The sequence below is a fragment of the Notothenia coriiceps genome, unplaced genomic scaffold (genome assembly GCF_000735185.1).
Source record: "Notothenia coriiceps isolate Sejong01 unplaced genomic scaffold, NC01 NC01_scaffold00024667, whole genome shotgun sequence".
Classification (NCBI taxonomy): domain Eukaryota; kingdom Metazoa; phylum Chordata; class Actinopteri; order Perciformes; family Nototheniidae; genus Notothenia; species Notothenia coriiceps.
The window spans coordinates 1,924,882-1,943,101 of record NW_011357368.1 but is presented as its reverse complement, the minus strand read 5'-3'; the positions used below and the strand labels follow the sequence as shown (position 1 = coordinate 1,943,101).

Sequence of the window (18,220 nt, the reverse complement as noted above, 5' to 3'; positions counted from 1 at the left end):
AACCCATATCATTATCAAATCAGTTTTCATAGTTGTTGGCAGTCCTTGCTGAACACACACACCTGGCTGTGTATCAACATCCATCTTACTTCAACCCAATGAGCCTCATTCAACACCTTGTTGACTAATTGCTGCTTCATTGCAGCACACATCAAGTACATGTTCTTTTTAGTTTTATTCCTGCAATTGGGGATGACCCGAGGCTCGCCGAGGCATGATGAAAAGAACCTCCCGGTGGTTATCCGCCTTCAGAAACCTTGATCTTTATTAAGTATATATCCTGTGGTCACGGCAATCAACTCAGTGAGGTCCTCAGATACAGATAAATTGAAGTAGATGATGACATTTTTGTAAAAAAAGGGAAACAGTATGTGACTGGGTTCAACATTCAATGTCTTTTCGAGTGAAGTAGACTATAGAACCTGCACATTACATGTCTGGTGCTTTCAGAACCGGGCAACATATCTAATATGAATCAAACCAACAGAATTGCATCGTGAATGCGAGACTATTCTATAGCGAATACAATGTGCAATCAAAAATTACTGTATTATGGTAAGTGAGGGCGAAAAACTATTGCCACTTTTAATGCTGCTCTTATCCCTTCTAAAGCTTTACATATATTATACTTCAACACTTACATTGAGTAAATTGAGAGCAATTGAAAGCACATTATGCCGTCCTTTTTGAGTGCAAAGTGAGTGCACTATCAGTTAGATTATGTAATGATCTGGATCTGTTTCTACAATTTGAAAACCTGGAAGATGATAATATATAGTGATAAGTTGTATAGAACAGGGGTTCCCAACCTTTATTGTGCCAATGACCGGCAGATACATTAAAACAAATGTGCGGACCGGTTGTCAATTTTAACTGATTTGAATATTTACTCACCAGGTGGCAACAGAGGCTAATTGTATTTAACAGCCTGAAGAAATACCAATATGCATCCAAAACATATTAACATTTCAAACCAGGAAACAATTAAAACAAAAAATTAGGACCGCTTTACAAATATTAATATAATATACAATATAATATAGCCTAATATAGGTGGCAACAGTGGCTAATTGTATGTAACAGCCTGAACAAATAATAGAACAATATGCATCCAAAACATATTAACAAAGTTTAAAACCAGGATACAATTAAAACAAATTAGGACCACTGTACACATATTGATAGAACTGAAATGTCAGTTAGACCCCTGGGCTTGTTTGCCAGCCATAATAACCTATGGAGTTGGCCAGATTTGTGTAAATTACTGTTCATGGTAATTTGAAAACAAATGCCGTTGTTGGACACACACAAACACACCAAACATAACATTTTTTATGCAGCCATTTCATGAAGAGAAGGAGGTTTTACAAATAAAAAAATAGCTTTACACCCCTGGCCGCAATGTCCTTAAAATGAAGTCCGAGTTCGAAATATAGCTCAAATAATGTATGCACTGCCATTTCCCCACATAAACATAACAGTCTGCGATGAAACGGTTGTCTCCTGTGTGCTCCACTTCCTATTGGCGCACTGGTAACTTTCTCTGCGCACGAGAGACTGAGACCTTATGCTAACCAATTTTGATTTATTTTGTATGTTTTGGATGAAATAATATGACTGGTATAGGTGCAAAAAATAAATAAAAAATGTCCGCAAATATTACGATAAACTCAGCTATTTCGCGGCCCGGCAGTAACACCTCCGCGGCCCGGTATCGGTCCGCGGACCGGGGGTTGGGAACCCATGGTATATAGAACATTTTGTGTTATGTCTGTGCTTTATATAAACATGGTATCATACAAGGTCACAAATGATCATGCTCTAATAATACTTATGCAAATAAGGAACAGAACATTAAGGTTCATTCTAATTAATATTACTAAGCCATTTTTTCCCCCAAAAAGGTGATTTGAACGACCCAACTCTTCAAAGCAATCCCAGATTTAAGTCAAAACAGTTCCAACCGCATATTATGGGCTGCAAGTGACAGACTCAACGTGGAGACATGGTATCATTAAGTCTTTCACGCTGCTCCTTTTAGGTTCAAGAAAAATAAATCAGGTCATATCTGTTGCCGACACGATGGAATCTCACTCTTAATGTCATTTCTAGTCAAGAGGTTTGTGTCCATACATTTAACGGCCTAGTAACCAGTACGATATACTATCATGGTCTCTACATAGTCATACTGTTACGTCTGAGTGAAGGAGCAGGCCAAAGTGCAGATAGGTCTGATTAACCTTCTATTATCAAGATAAGAATAACCTGACAAAAAACAGAACACTCACCGTGCATCAGTCACCACACAAAGACAACAACACTTGAACACATGAAGAGACGAGACTTAAATACAGGGAAGGGTAATCACGAGACGAGAACAGCACGGCAGGGGAGGAACAAACACCACACCAGGGAAACTAACGACAGGGAGGAAACACAGGGAGAGGGACCAGACAATAAACAAGGAGGAAAACACCCATAACCAGACATACAAAACTACAAACGTGACATATCATAAGAATCCTGACACATACTTGAATTCTTACACATAATCATGCATTAGATAAGCTGATAAGGCAATTACAATGCACTCATCATGCAATGGTAATGGGTTAATGAAGCATGCAAGGTTGTTTAAGTAAATGTCAATTGTTGTATTGAAGCCTAAATGCTTTTACACAGATGTATTTGAATAAGAGTTATACATGAGTCCTCTCTCTTAGTTCTCAAATCAGCTGTCTTGGTTTTTGAAATCTCTTGCAATGAAAAACCACTTGAAAATTCAATATGTGGATTGTAACTCATGTCTCCCTTTGAAGGTTTGACAGCTGAATAATGTCCACTTTCCTGTCACATGAATCACACTTAATAAGTGCATATATGACTTATCAATCATGAACACCAAAAAAACTATCTTTAACCACAATATTTTCCCATTATTATCTTTCTTAAAGAGATTATTTGGCATCATATCTTGTCAGTCTTTGTGATAAATATGCATGTGTGTTGGTTTGCCAATTGTTTCTCTGGGTTGTATGAGGACTTTCTATTTATTTATTTATTTTGTGTTAAGTATTTAGTTTATTGTCCTTCTGTAACATGTTTATTATTTGGCCCACAGTAATCCTCATTTGCTTTAAATGTACCAGACCTGGTTATTTTCAAGAAGGAACCATTACACATTCAATCACATCAATGTACCGTAATTCTCTTGCAGCAGTATGTGCTAAAAACGTCTACTTTGATGAACATGTATTTTCTCCTGGAATTGTTATGTTTTGTGTTTCATGTGAAACCAAAAGTCCACCTTGTTATTATTTTAATTTACGTCCGTAGTTTAAATACTGTGACAAACCTAACCCTAGGCCAAACCATGATCTTTTTTCTTAACTACAAAAAAGTCGTGCTGGTTCCCAACGTTTAAAACTGTTACCATTATCCCGGAGATAATCTATTTCCCTCAAAGCATAATTGGCAGTGCAGTTTAGAGTGCTATTCTGTAGGAAAAAGGGTTGTTAACATTTGAAAAGCATTTAAGAGGGTCAGTAAATGCCATGAAATAACTATGCTGTGTTCTTTTTTTTAAAGGCACTTCGGTGTTGCAAGTAACTGCGTCTGATGCTGACGATCCCACCTACGGAAACAGTGCCAGAATAGTCTACAGTGTTCTACAAGGACAGCCATATTTCTCCATCGACCCCAAGACAGGTGTGGTATAACTGCATGCTTAGACAAAGTCAACCTCCATGCTCTTGAAAGCATGGTAACCATAACTATAAATGGCTGCAATAACGTTGTTCTTCAGGCTATTGTTGGTCTCCTAAAGTGATGTGTGTATCATGCTGTAAAAAATGTGTACCGACGCTTCTCTCAGTGGACATCCTGTTCTGTTATTGAAGCAGGTCTGACATCATAAAAGCTAAAGCAGCCGCAGTAGAGTTATGGGCTACTCATGAGACGGTTATATTGTTGAACACGCAACGCACTCTTTGTGGGCCATAACTAACTCCTCAGGGGTCAGAGAAGACATTTGTAGAGATGCCTTCAGAAAGCCATTGTTTTTAAAGGAGGGGAAAAAAGCGGCAGAAGCACGGCATGCAGTGCTCAGTGTTTTTAAAGTTCATCTATTGTCTGAGGGGGCCACTGCTGGAATCTATTAAATCTTTATAAAGAGTCTAAAGTGCATGGGATATAACATGTATACTGTATGATGTGTTGTTGTGAGTGTGTGCAGGTCGGTTTATTTCTGATGTCTCTTCATCTTAAAAAAGATGCGATAGTGATTCTGAAGTCTTGCATGTTTTCCCTTGCTGCCGGTTAACCTGAACAATTCACTTGTAACAATTGATTCATTGGAGTCTGGAACAACTCCTGGCCCCTTTGAGACCATGCCGCCCATGTAAAACATGAATTCTTTGCTGAATGAGCAACACAAATGAATTGCTGAATATTTTGAGTTTGCCTCGAGGGGGAAAGGCAGTGGGGATTGATGAAGCAATTTCACAGCAGTGTGGTGAGGCAGAAGCAATGCCAATTTTTGAACGAAAGCAGGTTTTTCTCACGCCACGCAACATGTTTTCTCCAATCGACTGTATATTATTTCAGTTTAAATCTATTAACATCACCTTTTAACCGCAAAAGTGATTATGCTGCAGTCATTTTCTTTCCGTTTTCCACATGCAGCGCGCCTTTGGACACGTCAGATGGCTTGTTTTGCTTGAGCTGACTCTGCATCCTGTCTGCATTGTAATTCAGTGGGGGGCGTGCAGAGGAGTAGGGGCGGTGATCGAAAGCCTAGCCAGCTGCACTCTGCACAACACCATTCCACCCACAAGTAATCATTTATACAAGTCGGCTGTTGTTTTCGCTACTGGCAAAGCAGCCTCCTCCCTGGAATTAGGACAAGGAACTCCTGCGGTCGGTGGAAACGGCGCACATGGAGGAAGCTGCACTTGCATGTGATCCTTAATATGCAAAGTCTTAACGCAGTTGTGTTGGCCCTCTGCCCAGTTGAGCTGAACACTGGGGAGCTGAAGCTGCTCCTGCATCTGTCTCACAGAGCATTAGCTTACTTACACCTCCTTATATCCACATTTACCTGGCTCCCAGCACGCTAAAACTGCGGAGACACCATCTTGGGGAATTAATGTATTATTAAACACCAGTTTGCTAACACACACACACACGGACAAATCCTCGACCTTGGTGTGGTGCCCTGATATAACAAGGGACAGATTCTATTAGAGATATCCATGAGGTAAAAGGATGGTTTAAGGACAGGTGGTCATGATAGCATTTGGCACATACGGTGCAGGAGGAATCCCCAAAGGACCGTCTCAGACTTGACCCAAATCCTCAGCGAGCAGTTGTACCTGTTTGCCCCTGGATAAGTGGTTCGGATTACATCATCTCAAACCCATCAGATACCAATATGACAGGCCTGTCTGACTGTTCAGACATGTTATTGAATGGTCCATTGACCACAGTTATAGTACTGTATATCTCATCCTGATACATCCAATACTCCTTTAAGTATTTGAATTACATTATGCCATAAATACTGCATGGCTAATTTGATACTAAATACCCTGTCTCGTCATTTAAAAGAAAAATTGCAGTTGACTTTACAGTGAAAAATCACATGGAATAAGCATTTGAAATTGTCTTTCTTAGCAATATTAGAATCAAACAGCCCATGACCATACCACTTATGCTGCTTATCCTAAAGAGCCATATCAATGAAACTAAGATTATTATTATTATTATTATCTGCTCAGTGTTGTGTTATCTACATCATTTAAACAAAATGCCCACAGACAATATCAGCAGACGGTAGCAGACAGTTTTTTCAAAGCTCTTTCAGACGCTGACCGGGCCCTTTTAAATCTAGAGGAATCACGGTTGGACAATTGCCCAAGGTATTTGGTTTTCACATTGGGACAACTGATAGTTTCCAGGTTGATTTGCCTCACACAAGACACCAAAACACTTTAAAATACTTTAACCAAACCAGAGGCAAATCCCAGTGGACATTCTGTATTTTCAACCCTAACTAAGACGAACATGCCCATAGCTGAAAATAACTCTGAGGTCATATTTCTTAACAGACTAATTAACTCAGGGAACAGCATTAAGGCAGCTCATAGTCTCCGCTCGAAATAAGACCCAATGATGGATGTAAACTTGTAATTGATGCATCTACGCTTGTGTCATGCACCATGCATACGGGGAGAGATATGAATTTAGGATTAGATTTACTTGGCTGCAGAAATAAATGAGCATGACACAGACTTTGTAAATACAGAAATATAACTGATACAACTGATAATGGAAGGCCTAGGGGGGAAATGTGGGAAGAGGAAAACAAATGTGCCAGTGTTGCACTGCCAACATGGCCTAACAGTTATTTTTCATTAATAATGTTTCCAAAGTTGTATGTGTGATTGAAATTTGAATGATAAGATTGTTGCTAGCCATATTAGGTGCAATTCCATAGAGTAATTGTGTAATAATTGATTATGTTAGATATACATTTCTATCATAAGAAATCCAATTGACCTGGCAATCCCACGCAATATTCACACATATTACACTAAAACATGTCATGCAAACCTTTGCCACCATGTGCAGATTTGTGCAAATTCAAATAAGAGTGTTCCATATGAACCAGTGAAATGTAATTCAGAGGTGTTTCCTATTGAAGCACACTGATTTGCAGGTTTTTCTTCTAATTGCACACTACAGCATGAAGGCCACTACTTATAACACATTCAAAGAGTGAAGAGCCTAATCAGTGAAATAACATGGTGCAGTCTGTGGCTGGGGTATACAATGTTCAGACTTGTTATTCAGTTACAATTGTTGCACTCCCTTTCTACCCAGAGTTAATGTTGTCGGCATTTTACAAAGCAAATCTCTAATAAAATGGAATAATTAATATAATCAACTAAATAGATTGTAATATTTGGGTAAAACATTTGGGCAATGTCCTTTATTGTTTTGTTGCAGAGACTAAGTTGAGAATATTCTCTTACTTAACACAATTAAAATACAAAGCTAGCAGGCAACTAGCTTAGCCTAGCACGAAGAAAACAAATCAGAGATGGTATGAATCTTCTCGCAACATTTGCACAAAAGATAAATATGTTTAATTTCCAATATCTCTAACTATTCCTTTATATTATCAACATGTGTTGATTTTTACAAAGATGCTCAATGTTGACAGAATTTTCTCACAGGCTAGATTAGATTATGTTAATGTTTTGCACTTTTGCAGTAATGTTGGTCAATAGCTAGAGCGGATGAACAGCATATTAGACTAGCTAACTGAACCTGAATGTTGCCTGGATTTGACTGGATCGGAAAGCTTTGCTATTCCCAGCATGCGCTTACAAAAATGGAGTACCAGACTAGTTAGACATGACATGCTAACTGTAATGAGCCTTCTCTGTAATGGATTGACTTGATTACAAGATTTGCAAATCTCTAAAGTGCAAGCCAGCAAGAGGTTCCACATATCTCATCAGAACTACCTCCTAGATGTTCTTCATTAATCTTTTTTATAGTCTGATCTTATAGCTCCTGTCTTTAAAATCGCTACTGTGCATCTGTCACTTACACACAGAGACGTCAGGTTGTTCCTCTTGAGTGTTATGGGCGATATGTTCCCCACAACCCTACCCTATCAGCACTCGCTCACACACACATGCAAAGACACACCACACTGCAGAGGTCCCTCTTGCATTCTAAATGGGCTAATTTCTCTGCTGATCTGGGATTTGGGATTTTTTTTGAAGGAGCTGACACAGATCAAGACGTTCATGGATTAAGTCTTACCTCTGCTTAAATCAAGGGAAAAGCTGACACTTTGGCAATGTACTCTTGAGGAGAACAATCAATTATTCTCAGTTGGATATTTGATCCAAACAGAACAATCTTTTTTCAAATAAAAAGGACTACTTTTATGATTTCTTTGAATTGTAAAGCTGCTCTCGTTGGTGTTATCTACCTTTTCTACGGAAGTGCAGACACACAGGGATAACATCCTATTGGATGAGCCAAAAACCAAGATTCCTGAAGCTAGAGATTGAAGAGCGCTTCAGTAATCTCCTATAATCCTTTTTGTTCGCTCAGGAGATTGTCCTTCTTTAGAAGTTTCCAGCCAGACAAAGAGCTGGATAGTGTGATGGTATCAACTCTAATAGACTGGGGAGGGTGAGGAGGAGGCTAGCCACCTTACTCTGTCAAATGGGTGCAGGTTCAAGGAACTCAGCTCTCTCTCAATTATTTTCTAAATTAACTGACAAGCTCTATAGAGATTTAGCCGAGACTATCTGAGGTATTACGGCTGAGGAGTGGTCAGGAAAGGGAGTTCAGGGGTTTGATCCTCGTGTCAAAGCACTGACATACCGTTCAGATACTCGCCAAAGAATACCCTTGGGGCCATTTCTGTATTTTAAATCAATTTCTGTGCACCTGTGAATGGGTTTCCCCCCAAACCCTAACCTGTTGTCTTTGTTTTTGAATTGTCCGAAACAGCAGAGTATTTGTTTGTTTGATGACTGCAGTAGACAACAGTGTAGACAATTCCCAAAGCCAAAAAATAAAAACTAATACTTTTAGTGTGTGCTCATTGGTCCCTAAAACGGACTGCTGTGAAATATTGCTCTGGAGCAATGCGCCTTTATGAGTACAGGGGTAATAAGAGACTTGAAAGGTCAGATCCTCTGTCTTGATGTTGTTTGAATGGAAAGTGTAGCCATCTTCCAAGGTCTGTATGTTTCAAAGACCCCAGGTTAAGTAATGCTACTGTAAGACTCAAGTTAATAACAAAGTACTTCCAATAGAGTTTGCAGAGCCTGTATCATTAAAGGGAAGTGGCTGCGAGCACTTTGATTAGTTTTAAAAAGACAGAAACACAGTGGCTCCATGCTGAGACCTGACATTTGAAAAGAACAGCATAGCAAATGGCAATGCTCGTGTTGAGATCTTGGGAATATTTTATGACATATGTTGAGTTTCGGAAATAGAATGTTTCTATGGGAACGTAATAGAAAAATAATAATAGGACTAATTTTACATTGTGTGTTTTTTGCAGGCTTTTTGTTCATTTTTCTATTTGGGCCACTTGGAATAAGATGGTTATTATGTCTATAATATATGTTGAAGCTGTCAAAGAGACAGCTTTTTGAGGTGTAGTCGATGACTACTAAAATCAGTCTTGAATGCCCGATGACATATTGGTGTCTTTTATTTATTCGCGTTAAACTCGTCGTTCTGGCATTTCAAACGGAGAGGGCAGCATGTTAATCTGTCCCGTCAACTCGGGCAGAGTTCAAACTGAGAACAGTGTCACTGTGTGCTTAGCATTTGAAAGGCTGGATGTTCCAAAGTATGATTCAGCACCGCCTCACAGGTCAGGATGCTCCTATTTCATAAGGCTAATCATTCAACTAGACCTAGAGTTCTAATATAATACCACTAAGATTGCTTTTAAATCAAGACATTTTTCAAATTGAAGAATTAAATTAATACATTGGAACAACATGAACAATGAGTAGTAATGGGTTAATGTAACAGTATTACGTAATCAGGTCATACAAATATTGAATGACTTTATTGTTATGTTTCTAAAAATGTGGGATTACTAGCAGAATTACAATGTTACAATACATTTAAAAAGGTAGAACAAAATACTTGACACGACAATTCATAAGTCCTAAAACACCAATAATACCACTAATTACAAAAAGTATTATTACTTTTTTGGTATTTTTGTTTGCATTGCATTTTAAATAAAGAGAATCCATAAATACCAGAAAGTAATCAGTTATTTTTACATTGTGATGCTTAGGTTACATTACATTACATTTTATTAAAGGTGATTGTAACTAAAACCATTTAAAGTAAACCTCCCAACCCTGAACATAATAATGCAGCTGTTATAAAACATTGTTAAATAGTGCCAGGGAATGATCTACCTGGCAGTCAAAGTAAATGTATTTGCTTTTATATTTCTGTGAATTTAGCCGTGCAAAATATTTCTGTGTTTGTGTGTAGCTTGTTGCCCCACTTAACGCTTGTTCTTTTATAGGCAGAACTAACACACATGAAATCACAGCACACGAGCAGGAGACACTGCCAGAGTCGATACATCTAACACACTGAATCCCCGCAATCTGCTTGAAAGTACCTTCCAAAGAAGTGGCTAAATCATGTTTTGCTTTATCTCAAACAATCCAAGAGAGGAATTTACACACAGTGTACTGACATTTTACATTTAAAAACTCTGTTTGAACCAGTCAACTGATTCTGTCTTTTTCATGAAAAAGTCTAGATGCATCATCCACTAGAAAAATACGAGCAAGAGGAATCAATAGGTTAGAGTTTATTCACAACGCTGTGGATGCTGCGGCAGAGAAACTATTCACAGACCATTCATAGAAGCTTCATCGCCATGTCAACTTTATTTTTTAAAGGTTACATTCTGGTGATTACGAAATTGTCTGACATTAGGTCAACGCTCAAATACAATTTTCAGCAGTACACTGACTCCCTGTTCAAACACTTCTGCTCATATAACTCTTCTTCGTCTATAATGCCTAAATATATTTTCAATGCTGGTCTGTCATGCTACTATATGTCATATTTTTTCCATTTTTCTTGATTCTCTCCTGATGAGTTCAGGTCCATTAGAGGTGTATGGGACCTGAGCCCCAGCTCAGTGTGACAGATGATGTGTAACCTAAGATCCCCTGGATCTTAATACTGTTGGCTGCTTTGCTCCTTGACCCACTTGGAATGATTATTCTGTCTTAGGCGAGTGGATTAGTTTCTGTCTATAGAGTCTGGAAGAAAGAAAGAGGAAATTGACCTATTGTAAAAGCACAGCCTTTAGCTGCCTCCTTGGCAGATTTAGGAAATCATATAACTCCATTTAGTCGCTCCAAAATGTATTTTTTTGTGAAAGTCAATCTGTTAAAGTATTACTTTTTTAAATGCAATACTAAGTTATCTATACTAAGGAAACTTAAAAGACCATTGACATAACTGTAAAGTGAAGATCTGTCCTCAGTCACATGATCAGTTACCTTGAGTGTACAGTATTAATTAAACATCTGGTGAAATATCACACTTAATTGGCAGCACATAGTAATTGACTATGAATGCTAGTATGTTATTTCAAACACAGCATGAGTTTTTGAAGCACTTATGTGATATGGTATCAAAATTTTTTAGGATTTTGATGTAACTGATTACCGAAAGAGTGGCCTTTTAACAGAAACTTTTATTTTTTGCCAACCAGGACAAAGTACTCAAACATTTGTCAACACCAATTTCAGTCCAATCGTCTCACTTCCCGGGAGTAGATTGAGAATACCCAGTGGGAGTGGAGCAAGAAAACAACCACACCCAATTTGGTGTAAATAATGGTCAAAATGAGAGTTTTCTCCTGGCTATAGTGATGTTACTGATGCCTTGCTTCATTCTCCAAAGCCATTTTATGAAACGTCGCTTGCTGTTGTGATTTCCACTCGCAACATGAGGTAACAGAAGTCCATTTCAACCATCTTGATCAACACCATTCCATTTCCTCCCAGGTCTCACCGCTCACCGCCAGTCTTTGTGTATTATTGCAGGGTTCACAAGTTCACAAGCACACAAGTTCAATGGTTGCCACAGGGTTTTATCCCCGGGGGAAAAACGATATTTACACAGAACACTGATGTAACTGGTAGAACATATTAAATCAGGCCCCATGTGGTGCTGTGTTTTCAGGAGCTTAGATGGTGAATTAACCCTCGAGCACACCCTAAAAACAAATATAGACAAACAGCAACGTTAACATGTCACAGAAAGACATACAGACAAATAAATGTGCAACACTTGCAGCTATTACATTCAATAAATAACCCAAACGAGAAAAATGCCGTACTTGGCTTGTTATTGTGTTGCAATTTACTTCTGTACAGTTTCCAAAACATGGCCAGAGCTGCAGTAATATATCTCTGAGTTAGCATTGTGAAAGTTCATGGTTGTGTTATTGTAGTAATAAATGTGATTGAGGGGGCGCCTTAGAAAGTTACATTCTGCCCCGATCCAAGGTTGCATAGTCATTTCAGATATAAGCAAAAGTGGTGAAAGGCTAACCTTGGCATTGAAAATGCGGGATAACCAAAGATGGAAGAAGACGCAGACTTTTATGGTGTTAGTGTTTAAAGGAAAGTGGTGCTGTAAGAGAAGACTATAACCGGAAAAAAAAGGTTTTAGGGGGTAACATATTAGTACAATAACAGAAACATCTTGAGAACAGTAACATTGTTATATTCACTCTCAGAGCTTCTTGTAGAAAAGGTTTTTCATCTGTTTTTGTCTTTTTGTTTCTCAAAGTACCCAACTATATATTTACAGGATATGTATTTTCCTCACTGTCGTCTGCAAAGTAGTTATTATCTTTCGCGATGCCATGAAAGACCTGATTCTAATTTAAACTCAAATGGTTTGTTTTTCTCCCCCATGCAGGGATCATCAGGACGGCCTTATCTGAGATGGACCGGGAAGCCAGAGAACACTACACCGTCGTTATCCAAGCCAAAGACATGGCGGGCCAGGTGGGGGGGCTCTCCGGCTCCACCACCATCAACATCACACTGACGGATGTGAACGACAACCCACCAATGTTCCCCCAAAGTGGGTATACTTTTTCTTTACTTAAAAACAACAGCTTAGCTAACAAAACACAAACTGTAGTTCACATTTGTACAGAACAAAAAAGCAACAGTTAATTGAATTATAATTCGGCTACACTGTGTTTGACCCTAGCCTCTATTTAAAGACCCTGAGAAAGAAATGTGGTGCCAGAAGGCTCATTCGGGAAAATAACCAATGTAATGGTTATGTAGACCTATTAACCTGAATACATAGTTTATATTCAATTACATGGCCAAGTCGTTCATGGAAATCGTATCAGCTTGTTCTCAGCCAGTTTGGCCTTGAGCAGCAGGCCTCCACCACAGAAGCCAGAGGCAGTCAAATTACACCAAGTCATTTCTAAAAGGAGACTGTACTGTGTTTCCTTGTTGGAGATGCTGAGCAAATGGATGTGACAATGCTATTATTACATATTAAAGACAAGTTAATAAACTGTGAAGGACTCTTCATTTTAAAGACCAAATCAATATTTCTTGTATTTCCAGTGGAAACAAATCTTTAAATGATATATTGTTTTGTACATGCAATGATTAACCTTAGATCAATCTTTAGGTTTTAGCGAGCAAAGCATTTTTAATTAAGGCTTTCCCTCTCAGCCCTTTTTGACATTCCTCTCTGTTATACTCCATTATTATGAGTCAGTAGTTTAATATTGCAATAAAAGTTTCCATAATTAGCTATATGAGACCAACATTCATTAAAAGCTTCTGTTTTTGCTGTCTGAATTATCTCCATTTTAATGATAATTGTAAGTAATGACAAAGTTGTGATTTGTTGTCTCATCAAGAAAAATCCCCCAGGGCTCTGACTTTTTTATGTCTTGCTGCAGTTAGAAACTATTTCAAAAGCATCTAATTCATCTGAATAATCATCCGCCTCGGAGTTTGATCTGCTCCATTGCAGCGCTATGAACCTTGGTTAAGCATTTAATGTCGATTGAACTGTGCAGAGTAAGTTTAATGACATTTCCTCGGGGACAGATAGTGACAGAATGAAGTTGCTTAGTGTAGCCCTTTTTGGAAGAACATTCAGACAACGATGCGGGACAAGTCAAGTCCTGTTTATAGGGTGTTCTGCTGTCTCTTAACACATGAATGTTCATCCACAGAAAATTACCAGCTGTACGTCCCTGAATCGGCTCAAGTAGGAAAACCGGTGGGTAAGATCAAAGCCACTGATGAGGACCTTGGCGTCAATGCAGACATCAAGTACAGCATCATTAACTCCGAAGGGGCCAACACGTTCTCCATCTCCACGGAGAGGGACACGAGAGAGGGGATCATAAGCCTCAAAAAGGTAGGCTGTCTACAAAACAAAAATGTGTGCTTTCAGAGACCACAGAGTGTGCTAGGCCTCCTAAGGGTGCCCCGAACCAGGCTGAAAACCAAGGGTGACTGTCCTTTGAGGCGGTGGCCCAAAGGCTCTGGAGCAAACTCCCCCAGAAAATAAAAACCTCTGCCTCAATAGAGATTTTTAAGGGGCAGTTAAAGACCCACCTCTTCCGACAGGCCTTTGGGTCGTCGGAGGAGGTGAGTTAGTAGCTGTCTTTTACTGGTATGTTTTATCCTATGTATTACCTGCTGTTGTTTTATGCCTTTTATTCTACATGTTATAGTTGTACTGTGAATTGTGTACTGTACTGTAAAGCTTTGTACATCCGTGTTGAGAAGGGTGCTATATAAATAAAGTTTTACTTACTTACTTACTTGCTAACAGCTGATAGAAGTAATGCACCTTAAAGATCACCTATTATGCAAAATCAACTTCTTCATGTCTTGTATACATAAACATGTGTGTAAACAGATTCTGAACATTTCAGAAAAAAGATTCTCTGTCTTTTTGTCCTGATCCATTCATAGAAAAACCTGTCTTTAAATGAGCTGATCAGATTTTGGCCACTTTATGATGTCATAACGATTTTTTGGCTTGTGTAACCCAGTGTTAATTTCGTCAACGAAAACTATGACGAAAAACGTTCGTCAACGACCTTTTTTACATGACGAGACGATGACGAGCTAAGACAGATTCTTGATAACGAAAACTATGACGAAATGTATATTGAGTTTTCGTTGACGAGACGGGACTAAGGTGTTAATGGTGGANAAAAATAATAATAATTGACTGGCTGTTCTGGGTGTTTTTCTTCAAGCTTATATTCAATCTATCTGGGCTGTATTAGAGTGAAGAAAATCAACAAACTATCAAGCTTTTTGGTTAAGCATGTTTACAGAGTTCTAAAATAGATTTTAATAAGAGCACATGAGCAGGACGAAGACTTCGTAAGGGAAAGGTTTTCCTGTGACAGAATAAAAAGGAAAACATGTAGTAGTGCATTCTTGTATCCAAAATAATTAAATCCAAAGTTCAACTTAAACTGAAACAAACAGGTCAAAATACACTTCCACTGCTGAGCTGAACCGAGGTCACGTAAAAGTGTTATGTCTCCCACACAACATCACTGATCTGTATACACCGTTTGTTTTTACACCACATTTATGCTAGCCTTGGTCAATATGATAGTAGGTCCAATAAAAAGGTAGTTTACTTCAATTGCATAGTCACTTCACTTTATGAACATGAAAAAAAAGCAAGCCAATCAAAACCAATTCATTTGTTGTTTAAAAGCTTTCCAGGAAACACGTTATATCAGTGCAAGTCAGCATGTTGTTCTTTATTTTTTCCTGTTATCGCCTTTGTGTTCATTTAGTGGGTTTACTGTAGACTCCAGTACATGAACAACAACTAGAAGGGACCCATTATATACACACAAGTAATATCAAACTGCCTTTTTTTAAAATTACAAATTATGATGATCATTTTCGAATGGATTATTCAGTCAGAAAATCGTGAAAAAAAATACATGACCTCCCACAGCCCAATGTACGTCCTAAGAAGTATCCGAGTGTCCTAAGCCTAAAAGTAATTGGTTAAATACGAAATTATGATAAATTAAAGTAAAACAGCTTTTAAATATACTGCCCCCACAGCTTGGAACAACGTTCAGAAGGAGCTTTGACTCTCAGATTTAGTCACTATGGGGGAATTTAGGTCCATCTTAAAAAGGCCAGAGAACACGACACCATTGGTAGATGTGAGTGCTCGTATATCCTAAAATCGTTTTAAATGTTGCCAGTTTTTAATGATTTTTAATAGTTTTTTTTACTTCGCATATTGACTGGCTAATGTGCCATGTCTGCCTGTGTTTTATCTGTTGTAACTTCGTACATGCTGCCCTTCTTGGCCAGGTCACTCCTAGAAAACAGATTTTAATCTCAATGAGTCTTTTGCCTGGTTAAATAAAGGATATATATGTTATTAAAACCTCATGTTTGAACCAGCAAATGACTGACATTGTTTAAAAAAAAAAAGAATAAACCGATAACTCAACTATCATAATACACTTTTTTTCTTTTCAGCATTTTCCGCTGGTGGACTTCACTGTTGGCAGTTTGTTGCAGCTTTATAAATAACTAAAGTCACTCACAGTAGTTCTGCTTATTATTTATTATTCACCATTCACAGGTCAATCCATCTGGCTGAACGTGACTATATTCCCACTTCTGCTCAAAATGAAGCCTAGAAAAACAACAACATTGGATGACCTCAGGGAATTAGAACTCCATCAAAACAACAACAACAACCAGTGCTACAAAAACAACAACAACATCCTCTGTGAGGCACGCAGCAATTACCACACCACCCCCCTCCCTGTCAAGCCTCACAGCTAGAGGGCTGTTTACAGTAAACACAAACAGTAATCAAAATCGCAGAGACATATAAATAATGAATATAAAAAGCATACAGAGCCTGTTTATGAAAACAGAACTTGAGATTCGTATTTTAATTAAGGTCTGAATCACAAACAAACATGTCTCTCCCAGGCAGGCTCTGTTTTGAATGGGGTAAACAAACTGACAGTGAATTTCACAGGCTTTGCGCTTACAATAACAGACGACTGCCTCCTACTTTGTCCTTTCTTATGAAATGCAATGCTCCAGAGGTGGCCCGACAAAGCAGTGAAAACAGGTCTATCCCACAAAGAGAGCCAGCTGGCCCCCTCTATTTTTCTGTGGACACCATCAACACAACAACAGCCTCTGCCTAATCTCTGTTGCCATGGTAGCCAGCAAGTCCAAACATCTTCTGTTGTTGTTATTGTTGAAAGTCATACCAGTGAGCAACTGAGTGTAAACACGGATCTGTTCCTGCAAGACTGGTCTTGTGAACTCTGAGATGACTGACAGCAAACGGGAACGCTACAAACTCACTGAAAGACAAACTCAATCGGTGCAACACAACAGATGTGGGCCAAAAAAAAATGGATATATTCAGTAATAAACTCAACTGAAAATGAAGGGATCTAAAAATATGTAATTACAAAATACAAGCTCGTTTTCATTGACAAACACAGATTACACAGAAGCTTCGAAATGAAATAATAAAACATGATTAAATAAATGAGTTTGACCAACCTGATAGTCTCCATTGAAAAGTCTGTCTTTCTCCTCAGCAGTAATGTTCTGCCTGTCTAGCTCCACTAACCTACATGATGTGCGCAACAAAACTAATAATATGACACTGATCCCTCCGCCCAGCAGGAGCAGGCTCCCCCCAGATAGACGGCTCCCCCGCCCACCCACCCCCCGCCCCCCGCCTCCCAGGCCTCAGAAAACCCTCCCCATCCCCCTGCTCCTCTCTTAGCGGAAATATAAAACACTGCAGTTGCGAGAACCTGAGAAACTCACAGTGAAATGTTCAAGGTTGCAATGTTTACAACCAAAACACCCCGTATTCTCAAAAACGGACAAGAGCAGATATCTTTGATAATACCCAGAAGTCCAGAATTCCATTACGTATATTTAAATGTAGATAATAACTAATGGGGAGGAGAACACTTTAGTGAAGTAAAGAAGGATCCGTTGCGAATAGTTGTTTTTGAGAACAAAACATCCCTTCTCTGCAGCCGTATGGCGTGATACAAAGTCAAAGAACTGCACTCAACTGGAGAATAAAGCTTTTTCTGGAAAACAACAGCATTGCTTCAGGACCTGCACTACTAAAATATTCATTTATGTATGAATCAGCACACTGATAAAAAGTTTATGGCTCACTTTAGAATCAAACAGTTAGAAATCTAAGACTTGAGCTATCCGAGATCTGAGCACACAAACGTGTTCCTTTTCGTTAAATGCCAACACACATTTGTTGGAACCTAGATTTATTCAACAAAATGTCAATCATATGCCTATAGTGAATGGTTATTGTTTCCACTGCATTGAGAGCACAATCTCACAACAATGTAAGAAAAGGATGCACAATTAAAAATATGTTCACTTATTGATTCATCTACAAATAGTTCTTGCTTAATATCCATCATATAATATTTTCACATCACAAAGTCCATTGCTTAAGGTCTCTTTGAACATCTTCAAACTACTGGGTTTGTCTCCAACAGTCCCAGAGGGCAAAGATATCCTTGTTTTAACTATCATGTTAGACATAAAAAAAA

General features: G+C 38.6%; 1 protein-coding gene across 1 annotated transcript in view; it reads left to right on the top strand.

Moving 5' to 3' along the window:
• The window catches only part of LOC104955405 (cadherin-18-like), a 139,520-nt gene that overhangs the window by 31,341 nt on the left and 89,959 nt on the right, over positions 1-18,220 (top strand). The window contains exons 4-6 of the mRNA XM_010782731.1: positions 3,589-3,708; positions 12,523-12,690; positions 13,820-14,007. Coding sequence (XP_010781033.1) covers positions 3,589-3,708; positions 12,523-12,690; positions 13,820-14,007 — 476 coding nt within the window. The remainder of the gene's footprint in view (positions 1-3,588; positions 3,709-12,522; positions 12,691-13,819; positions 14,008-18,220) is intronic.